The following is a 12,151-nucleotide window of genomic DNA, read 5'->3' on the forward strand; positions in this document are numbered from 1 at the left end:
ACAGTTCTATTAGTTATATCAAACCCATTCTACAGTTCTATTAGTTCTATCAAACCCATTCTACAGTTCTATTAGTTATATCAAACATATTCTACAGTTCTATTAGTTCTATCAAACCCATTCTACAGGTCTATTAGTTCTATCAAACCCATTCTACAGTTCTATTAAACATATTCTACAGTTCTATTAGTTCTATCAAACCCATTCTACAGTTCTATTAGTTCTATCAAACCCATTCTACAGTTCTATTAGTTCTATCAAACCCATTCTACAGTTCTATTAGTTCTATCAAACCCATTATACAGTTCTATTAGTTCTATTAAACCCATTCTACAGTTCTATTACACCTATTCTACAGTTCTATTAGTTCTATCAAACCCATTCTACAGTTCTATAGGTTCTATCAAACCCATTCTACAGTTCTATTAGTTCTATCAAACCCACTCTACAGTTCTATAGGTTCTATCAAACCCATTATACTGTTCTAGTGAACCTATTCTACAGTTCTATTAGTTCTATCAAACCCATTCTACAGGTCTATTAGTTCTATCAAACCCATTCTACAGTTCTATTAAACCTATTATACAGTTCTATTAGTTCTATCAAACCCATTCTACAGTTCTATAGGTTCTATCAAACCCATTCTACAGTTCTATTAGTTATATCAAACCCATTCTACAGTTCTATTAGTTCTATCAAACCCATTGTACAGTTCTATAGGTTCTATCAGACCCATTCTACAGTTCTATTAAACCTATTCTACAGTTCTATTAGTTCTATCAAACCCATTCTACAGTTCTATTAGTTCTATGAAACCCATTCTACAGTTCTATTAGTTCTATTAAACATATTCTACAGTTCTATTAGTTCTATCAAACCCATTCTACAGTTCTATTAGTTCTATTAAACATATTCTACAGTTCTATTAGTTCTATCAAACCCATTCTACAGTTCTATTAGTTCTATCAAACCCATTCTACAGTTCTATTAGTTCTATTAAACATATTCTACAGTTCTATTAGTTCTATCAAACCCATTCTACAGTTCTATTAGTTCTATCAAACCCATTGTACAGTTCTATAGGTTCTATCAAACCCATTCTACAGTTCTATTAAACCTATTCTACAGTTCTATTAGTTCTATCAAACCCATTCTACAGTTCTATTCATTCTATTAAACCTATTCTACAGTTCTATTAGTTCTATGAAACCCATTCTACAGTTCTTTTAGTTCTATTAAACATATTCTACAGTTCTATTAGTTCTATCAAACCCATTATACAGTTCTATTAGTTCTATCAAACCCATTCTACAGTTCTATTAGTTCTATCAAACCCATTCTACAGTTCTATTAGTTCTATTAAACATATTCTACAGTTCTATTAGTTCTATGAAACCCATTCTACAGTTCTTTTAGTTCTATTAAACATATTCTACAGTTCTATTAGTTCTATCAAACCCATTATACAGTTCTATTAGTTCTATCAAACCCATTCTACAGTTCTATTAGTTCTATCAAACCCATTCTACAGTTCTATTAGTTCTATTAAACATATTCTACAGTTCTATCAAACCCATTCTACAGTTCTATGAAACCCATTCTACAGTTCTTTTAGTTCTATTAAACATATTCTACAGTTCTATTAGTTCTATCAAACCCATTCTACAGTTCTATTAGTTCTATCAAACCCATTCTACAGTTCTATTAGTTCTATTAAACATATTCTACAGTTCTATTAGTTCTATGAAACCCATTCTACAGTTCTTTTAGTTCTATTAAACATATTCTACAGTTCTATTAGTTCTATTAAACCCATTCTACAGTTCTATTAGTTCTATCAAACCCATTCTACAGTTCTATTAGTTATATCAAACATATTCTACAGTTCTATTAGTTCTATCAAACCCATTCTACAGTTCTATTAGTTCTATCAAACCCATTCTACAGTTCTATAGGTTCTATCAAACCCATTATACTGTTCTAGTGAACCTATTCTACAGTTCTATTAGTTCTATCAAACCCATTCTACAGGTCTATTAGTTCTATCAAACCCATTCTACAGTTCTATTAAACATATTCTACAGTTCTATTAGTTCTATCAAACCCATTCTACAGTTCTATTAGTTCTATCAAACCCATTCTACAGTTCTATTAGTTCTATCAAACCCATTCTACAGTTCTATTAGTTCTATCAAACCCATTATACAGTTCTATTAGTTCTATTAAACCCATTCTACAGTTCTATTACACCTATTCTACAGTTCTATTAGTTCTATCAAACCCATTCTACAGTTCTATAGGTTCTATCAAACCCATTCTACAGTTCTATTAGTTCTATCAAACCCACTCTACAGTTCTATAGGTTCTATCAAACCCATTATACTGTTCTAGTGAACCTATTCTACAGTTCTATTAGTTCTATCAAACCCATTCTACAGGTCTATTAGTTCTATCAAACCCATTCTACAGTTCTATTAAACCTATTATACAGTTCTATTAGTTCTATCAAACCCATTCTACAGTTCTATAGGTTCTATCAAACCCATTCTACAGTTCTATTAGTTATATCAAACCCATTCTACAGTTCTATTAGTTCTATCAAACCCATTGTACAGTTCTATAGGTTCTATCAGACCCATTCTACAGTTCTATTAAACCTATTCTACAGTTCTATTAGTTCTATCAAACCCATTCTACAGTTCTATTAGTTCTATGAAACCCATTCTACAGTTCTATTAGTTCTATTAAACATATTCTACAGTTCTATTAGTTCTATCAAACCCATTCTACAGTTCTATTAGTTCTATCAAACCCATTCTACAGTTCTATTAGTTCTATTAAACATATTCTACAGTTCTATTAGTTCTATCAAACCCATTCTACAGTTCTATTAGTTCTATCAAACCCATTGTACAGTTCTATAGGTTCTATCAAACCCATTCTACAGTTCTATTAAACCTATTCTACAGTTCTATTAGTTCTATCAAACCCATTCTACAGTTCTATTCATTCTATTAAACCTATTCTACAGTTCTATTAGTTCTATGAAACCCATTCTACAGTTCTTTTAGTTCTATTAAACATATTCTACAGTTCTATTAGTTCTATCAAACCCATTCTACAGTTCTATTAGTTCTATCAAACCCATTCTACAGTTCTATTAGTTCTATTAAACATATTCTACAGTTCTATCAAACCCATTCTACAGTTCTATTAGTTCTATCAAACCCATTCTACAGTTCTATTAGTTATATCAAACATATTCTACAGTTCTATTAGTTCTATCAAACCCATTCTACAGTTCTATTAGTTCTATCAAACCCATTCTACAGTTCTATTAGTTCTATTAAACATATTCTACAGTTCTATTAGTTCTATCAAACCCATTCTACACTTCTATTAAACATATTCTACAGTTCTATTAGTTCTATCAAACCCATTCTACAGTTCTATTAGTTCTATCAAACCCATTCTACAGTTCTATTAGTTCTACCAAACCCATTCTACAGTTCAATTAGTTCTATTGAACATATTCTACAGTTCTATTAGTTCTATCAAACCCATTCTACAGTTCTATTAGTTCTATTAAACATATTCTACAGTTCTATTAGTTCTATTAAACCTATTCTACAGTTCTATTAGTTCTACCAAACCCATTCTACAGTTCAATTAGTTCTATTGAACATATTCTACAGTTCTATTAGTTCTATCAAACCCATTCTACAGTTCTATTAGTTCTATTAAACCTATTCTACAGTTCTATTAGTTCTATTAAACATATTCTACAGTTCTATTAGTTATATTAAACATATTCTACAGTTCTATTAGTTCTATTAAACCCATTCTACAGTTCTATTAGTTCTATCAAACCCATTCTACAGTTCTATTAGTTCTATTAAACCCATTCTACAGTTCTATTAGTTCTATCAAACCCATTCTACAGTTCTATTAGTTCTATTAAACCCATTCTACAGTTCTATTAGTTCTATCAAACCTATTCTACAGTTCTATTAGTTCTATTAAACCCATTCTACAGTTCTATTAGTTCAATCAAACCCATCCTACAGTTCTATTAGTTCTATTAAACCTATTCTACAGTTCTATTAGTTCTATTAAACCTATTCTACAGTTCTATTAGTTCTATTAAACATATTCTACAGTTCTATTAGTTCTATTAAACATATTCTACAGTTCTATTAGTTCTATCAAACCCATTCTACAGTTCTATTAGTTCTATTAAACCCATTCTACAGTTCTATTAGTTCTATCAAACCCATTCTACAGTTCTATTAGTTCTATTAAACCCATTCTACAGTTCTATTAGTTCTATCAAACCCATTCTACAGTTCTATTAGTTCTATCAAACCCATTCTACAGTTCTATTAGTTCTATTAAACCCATTCTACAGTTCTATTAGTTCTATCAAACCCATTCTACAGTTCTATTAGTTCTATCAAACCCATTCTACAGTTCTATTAGTTCTACCAAACCCATTCTAAAGTTCTATTAGTTCTATTAAACATATTCTACAGTTCTATTAGTTCAATCAAACCCATTCTACAGTTCTATTAGTTCTATCAAACCCATTCTACAGTTCTATTAGTTCTATTAAACCCATTCTACAGTTCTATTAGTTCTATCAAACCCATTCTACAGTTCTATTAGTTCTATTAAACCCATTCTACAGTTCTATTAGTTCTATCAAACCCATTCTACAGTTCGATTAGTTCTATCAAACCCATTCTACTGTTCTATTAGTTATATCAAACCCATTCTACAGTTCTATTAGTTCTATCAAACCCATTCTACAGTTCTATTAAAACATATTCTACAGTTCTATTAGTTCTATCAAACCCATTCTACAGTTCTATTAGTTCTATCAAACCCATTCTACAGTTCTATTAAAACATATTATACAGTTCTATTAGTTCTATCAAACCCATTCTACAGTTCTATTAGTTCTATCAAACCCATTCTACAGTTCTATTAGTTCTATCAAACCCATTCTACAGTTCTATTAAAACATATTATACAGTTCTATTAGTTCTATCAAACCCATTCTACAGTTCTATTAGTTCTATCAAACCCATTCTACAGTTCTATTAAAACATATTATACAGTTCTATTAGTTCTATCAAACCCATTCTACAGTTCTATTAGTTCTATCAAACCCATTCTACAGTTCTATTAAAACATATTATACAGTTCTATTAGTTCTATCAAACCCATTCTACACTTATATTAAACCTATTCTATAGTTCTATAGGTTCAATCAAACCTATTCTACAGTTCTATAGGTTCTATCAAACCCATTCTACAGTTCTATTAGTTCTATCAAACCCATTCTACAGTTCTATAGGTTCTATCAAACCCATTCTACAGTTCTATTAGTTCTATCAAACCCATTCTACAGTTCTATAGGTTCTATCAAACCCATTCTACAGTTCTATTAGTTATATTAAACATATTCTACAGTTCTATAGGTTCTATCAAACCCATTCTACAGTTCTATTAGTTCTATCAAACCCACTCTACAGTTCTATAGGTTCTATCAAACCCATTCTACAGTTCTATTAGTTCTATCAAACCCATTCTACAGTTCTATAGGTTCTATCAAACCCATTCTACAGTTCTATAGGTTCTATCAAACCCATTCTACAGTTATATTAGTTCTATCAAACCCACTCTACAGTTCTATAGGTTCAATCAAACCTATTCTACAGTTCTATAGGTTCTATCAAACCCATTCTACAGTTCTATTAGTTCTATCAAACCCATTCTACACTTCTATTAAACCTATTCTATAGTTCTATAGGTTCAATCAAACCTATTCTACAGTTCTATAGGTTCTATCAAACCCATTCTACAGTTCTATTAGTTCTATGAAACCCATTCTACAGTTCTATTAGTTCTATCAAACCCATTCTACAGTTCTATTAGTTCTATCAAACCCATTCTACAGTTCTATTAGTTCTATCAAACCCACTCTACAGTTCTATAGGTTCAATCAAACCTATTCTACAGTTCTATAGGTTCTGTCAAACCCATTCTACAGTTCTATTAGTTCTATCAAACCCACTCTACAGTTCTATAGGTTCTATCAAACCCATTCTACAGTTCTATTAAACATATTCTACAGTTCTATTAGTTCTATCAAACCCACTCTACAGTTCTATAGGTTCTATCAAACCCATTCTACAGTTCCATTAGTTCTATCAAACCCATTCTACTGTTCTATTAAACCTATTCTACAGTTCTATTAGTTCTATCAAACCCATTCTACAGTTCTATTAGTTCTATTAAACCCATTCTACAGTTCTATTAGTTCTATCAAACCCATTCTACAGTTCTATTAAACCTATTCTACAGTTCTATTAGTTCTATCAAACCCATTCTACAGTTCTATTAGTTCTATCAAACCCATTCTACAGTTCTATTAGTTCTATCAAACCCATTCTACAGTTCTATTACACCTATTCTACAGTTCTATTAGTTCTATTAAACCCATTCTACAGTTCTATTAGTTCTATCAAACCCATTCTACAGTTCTATTAGTTCTATCAAACCCATTCTACAGTTCTATTAGTTCTATCAAACCCATTCTACAGTTCTATTAGTTATATCAAACCCATTATACAGTTCTATTAAACCTATTCTACAGTTCTATTAGTTCTATTTAACCCATTCTACAGTTCTATTAGTTCTATCAAACCCATTCTACAGTTCTATTAGTTCTATCAAACCCATTCTATAGTTCTATTAAACCTATTCTACAGTTCTATTAGTTCTATTTAACCCATTCTACAGTTCTATTAGTTCTATCAAACCCATTCTACAGTTCTCTTAGTTCTATCAAACCCATTCTACACTTCAACATTACTCCACAAGGGGTACCTGCTTTTCTCTCCACCTAACTTCGTGTCATGGGCACACAGCATGTGGAAGAAACATTAGGAGGATTTGTATGCACTGATGAAGGTCACTTTGCCGCAATAACTTTTAAATGTGCCTCTGCAAGTGTGAGAATGCTCTCTGTTTCTCTCCAGTTTCACACCTAGTTTCACACTCCTTGTTTGGTATGCAGTAGATTATCACAGCTTCAAGGAACCTTAACGTTGATATAGAATGGGCTATGTCTTTTATGTCTATATCTAAAGTATTTGATAATCTAGATATGTTCTGGTCCGTGCTTCAGCCCTTGTATTGTGACAGCTCTGGTCCCCCAGCAACAAGAGCCTCACCTGTCTCTGAGGTGTTACATGGTAGGTCACATACTGTACATCTATGCATATGAATATGAAATATGCTAAATGTATTACCCCCCTCTGTCTGTTACTACCCAGGAGATTAATTACTATTGTGATTAAAGAGGAGGACTTCATGACAGATGAGCGTTATTAGACTATAATTAAATTCTGCACTTTCAGCAAATTTGTCTTCATATGTAGGAACGTATGTATAATATTCTAGCAGGATATATGAGCCGCTGCGTTCCTTTCTTCATGGGGAGGGGGGGGGGGGGGGGGGGGGATTGAACACCCCCCCCCCCCCCCCCCCCCCCCCCATTTGTTGGCAATACCCGTGTCCCAAATGGCACCTCATTCCCTACACAGTACACTAGCAGGGCCCATAGGGCTCTGGTCAAAAGTGTAGAGGAATAGGGTGCCATTTGGGATTTAGCAATAGTCTCAGGTTTCTCTTATGAGAGAATAACAAATAACTCAAAATCAAAGACAAAAGCCTTCAAACTTCCACATCTGTGGGGGGAGTAATACGATGACATTATTTTATTATTATGTAATAACGTCAGGGTGTCATCCGCACCATTATTGCTTTCGTTGTTTCTGCCAAACGAGTGTGTAATATTGCTTTTGAAATGGAGGATATGGAGACTGGGTCTGGGGTTTCATCAGTTCAGTGCAGATGCGTCCGAATGCCGGCTGTTTTTAATAACGGCCCTGTCAGTCAGTTGAGCTAGCCGGCTGGTCTCAGAACTGGAGGAGCTAGGGAGGAGCGCAAGGCAGGTGGGGGGGGGGGGGGGGATCAAGCAATATAGCATTGGAATGCACACATGGAAAAGGACCTACCTACACACCACACACACACACACACACAGACACACACACACACACACACACACACAAATATGCTGCGTACAAACACACACACACCCACGCACGCACACACACACACACACACACACACACACACACACACACACACACACACACACACAATCTCAAAGAATGATTGCCTCAAACATATGCAGAAACTACAAACACATCAAAAAAAGAGATAAAGAGAGTATGTAGGCTAGCTTATGTGCAAGACAACAGTACACCGCTAACATCATCAAACACTGAGAGCACGCCACCAGCATCTTCACTGTCGTACAGACTCCAAAGCTTTGTTTGATTCACCAGGAAGAACATAGGGCCTCCCACCTGCCCAGTGTTGGTCTGGCTATAGCACCTTATTCCTCAGTGTTGGGCTGCTATAGCACCTTATTCCTCAGTGTTGGGCTGCTATAGCACCTTATTCCTCTATAGCACCTTATTCCTCAGTGTTGGGCTGCTATAGCACCTTATTCCTCAGTGTTGGGCTGCTATAGCACCTCATTCCTCAGTGTTGGGCTGCTATAGCACCTTATTCCTCTATAGCACCTTATTCCTCAGTGTTGGGCTGCTATAGCACCTTATTCCTCTATAGCACCTTATTCCTCAGTGTTGGGCTGCTATAGCACCTTATTCCTCAGTGTTGGGCTGTTATAGCACCTTATTCCTCAGTGTTGGGCTGCTATAGCACCTTATTCCTCTATAGCACCTTATTCCTCAGTGTTGGGCTGCTATAGCACCTTATTCCTCTGTAGCACCTTATTCCTCTATAGCACCTCATTCCTCAGTGTTGGGCTGCTATAGCACCTCATTCCTCTATAGCGCCTTATTCCTCTATAGCACCTTATTCCTCTATAGCACCTTATTCCTCTATAGCACCTTATTCCTCTATAGCACCTTATTTCTCAGTGTTGGGCTGCTATAGCACCTTATTTCTCAGTGTTGGGCTGTTATAGCACCTTATTCCTCTATAACACCTCATTCCTCAGTGTTGGGCTGCTATAGCACCTTATTTCGCAGTGTTGGGCTGTTATAGCACCTTATTCCTCTATAGCACCTTATTCCTCAGTGTTGGGCTGCTATAGCACCTTATTCCTCAGTGTTGGGCTGCTATAGCACCTTATTCCTCAGTGTTGGGCTGCTATAGCACCTTATTCCTCTGTAGCACCTTATTCCTCTATAGCACCTTATTTCTCAGTGTTGGGCTGCTATAGCACCTCATTCCTCTATAGCACCTTATTCCTCAGTGTTGGGCTGTTATAGCACCTTATTCCTCTATAGCACCTTATTCCTCAGTGTTGGGCTCCTATAGCACCTTATTCCTCAGTGTTGGGCTGCTATAGCACCTTAGCCCTCAGCTAGCCTCCCTGGTGTTAGCCTGGTTTTAGCCTGGAATTATGGGTAGCCCCCTACCTTAGGATCTGAATATCAAACTGCAAATACCCACAGAACAACAAATACCTTCTGGTAAAGATATTAGAATGAAGTACAGGATTTTTCAACAATGTCATTTCTATAGAAGAAGGGAAAGCTACTTACAGATGTTAGCAGTTCCTTTGGGAATGGGCAGGTAGGACCCGACGCTCCAGGGTCGTCCGTGGTAGTGTCTCTTACAGCGGCCGCAGTCTGGTCCTGTTGTGTTGTGTTCACACTCACACCCCAGCTTCCCCTTGTCCTTGTCAAACACACAGCTGTTGGAGTGCAGGTTACACTTACACCTGAGGAGGGAAAACAGACAAATTATCTGATCTTCTACAATAATCAAGACGGGATACAGCTGTTGGAGTGCAGGTTACACTTACACCTGAGGAGGGGGAAGAACACTAAATCCGATTTATTTCACAAATTATCTGATCTTCTACAATAACAACACTTTTAATCAAGACGGGATACAGCCGTTGGTGTGCTGTGCAGGTTGCACTTCAACTTGAGAAGGAAAAACCCATTAAAGACACAGAGGATGTAATGCATGTTATTATTCATACCAAAGGCTGTGGGTTGGTGCTTCCAACCGGACTACAGTAATATGAACTCATTTATTCACCTGATTAAAATGTGACCGGGGAGCTAACGCAAAGTTCATGTCTAAGACAAGGTACTTTTTCATGTCTAAGACAAGGTTACCTTTTCATGTCTAAGACAAGGTTACCTTTTCATGTCTAAGACAAGGTTACCTTTTCATGTCTAAGACAAGGTTACCTTTTCGTGTCTAAGACAAGGTTACCTTTTCATGTCTAAGACAAGGTTACCTTTTCATGTCTAAGACAAGGTTACCTTTTCGTGTCTAAGACAAGGTTACCTTTTCATGTCTAAGACAAGGTTACCTTTTCGTGTCTAAGACAAGGTTACCTTTTCATGTCTAAGACAAGGTTACCTTTTCATGTCTAAGACAAGGTTACCTTTTTCATGTCTAAGACAAGGTTACTTTTTCATGTCTAAGACAAGGATACCTTTTCATGTCTAAGACAAGGTTACCTTTTCATGTCTAAGACAAGGTTACCTTTTCATGTCTAAGACAAGGTTACCTTTTCATGTCTAAGACAAGGTACTTTTTCATGTCCAAGACAAGGTTACCTTTTCATGTCTAAGACAAGGTTACCTTTTTCATGTCTAAGACAAGGTTACCTTTTCATGTCTAAGACAAGGTTACCTTCTCATGTCCAAGACAAGGTTACCTTTTCATGTCTAAGACAAGGTTACTTTTTCATGTCTAAGACAAGGATACCTTTTTCATGTCTAAGACAAGGTACCTTTTTCATGTCTAAGACAAGGTTACCTTTTTCATGTCTAAGACAAGGTTACCTTTTTCATGTCTATGACAAGGTTACCTTTTCATGTCTAAGACAAGGTTACCTTTTCATGTCTAAGACAAGGTTACCTTTTCATGTCTAAGACAAGGTTACCTTTTCATGTCTAAGACAAGGTTACCTTTTCATGTCTAAGACAAGGTTACCTTTTCATGTCTAAGACAAGGTTACCTTTTCATGTCTAAGACAAGGTTACCTTTTCATGTCTAAGACAAGATTACCTTTTTCATGTCTAAGACAAGGTTACCTTTTTCATGTCTAAGACAAGGTTACCTTTTCATGTCTAAGACAAGGTTACCTTTTCGTGTCTAAGACAAGGTACTTTTTCATGTCCAAGACAAGGTTACCTTTTCATGTCTAAGACAAGGTACTTTTTAATGTCCAAGACAAGATTACCTTTTCATGTCTAAGACAAGGTTACCTTTTCATGTCCAAGACAAGGTTACCTTTTCATGTCTAAGACAAGGTTACCTTTTCATGTCCAAGACAAGGTTACCTTTTCATGTCTAAGACAAGGTTACTTTTTCATGTCTAAGACAAGGATACCTTTTTCATGTCTAAGACAAGGTACCTTTTTCATGTCTAAGACAAGGTTACCTTTTTCATGTCTAAGACAAGGTTACCTTTTTCATGTCTATGACAAGGTTACCTTTTCATGTCTAAGACAAGGTTACCTTTTCATGTCTAAGACAAGGTTACCTTTTCATGTCTAAGACAAGGTTACCTTTTCATGTCTAAGACAAGGTTACCTTTTCATGTCTAAGACAAGGTTACCTTTTCATGTCTAAGACAAGGTTACCTTTTCATGTCTAAGACAAGGTTACCTTTTCATGTCTAAGACAAGGTTACCTTTTTCATGTCTAAGACAAGGTTACCTTTTTCATGTCTAAGACAAGGTTACCTTTTTCATGTCTAAGCCAAGGTTACCTTTTTCATGTCTATGACAAGGTTACCTTTTTCATGTCTAAGACAAGGTTACCTTTTTCATGACGATGTGTTTTCACCGTATCACCTCAGTTTACACAATATTTCACTGAGCCCTTGCTGTGGAGCATTTTGCCCATTTTATGATTTAATTAATAGTGTGTATTTTAGTACTCCGGTACTTGACTTAGATCAGACTAAAATGAAAGAGAGAGAAAAGGCATTATTATTCTGCTCCTAAAACCAGAGCTCGTTTGGCTAACCTCCTGTGGAGCAGGAGCATCAAATACGGTCAGGATAGTGACT

At 35.5% G+C, this 12,151-nt stretch overlaps 1 protein-coding gene across 2 annotated transcripts in view; it reads right to left on the reverse strand.

Moving 5' to 3' along the window:
- Positions 1-12,151, reverse strand: part of LOC110509127 (netrin-G1-like) — a 229,853-nt gene that overhangs the window by 85,629 nt on the left and 132,073 nt on the right. For both annotated transcript variants that reach the window (XM_036966775.1, XM_036966776.1), the window contains exon 4: positions 9,654-9,832. In XM_036966775.1, coding sequence (XP_036822670.1) covers positions 9,654-9,832 — 179 coding nt within the window. The remainder of the gene's footprint in view (positions 1-9,653; positions 9,833-12,151) is intronic.

Source organism: Oncorhynchus mykiss, chromosome 28 (genome assembly GCF_013265735.2).
Source record: "Oncorhynchus mykiss isolate Arlee chromosome 28, USDA_OmykA_1.1, whole genome shotgun sequence".
Taxonomy (NCBI): Eukaryota; Metazoa; Chordata; class Actinopteri; order Salmoniformes; family Salmonidae; genus Oncorhynchus; species Oncorhynchus mykiss.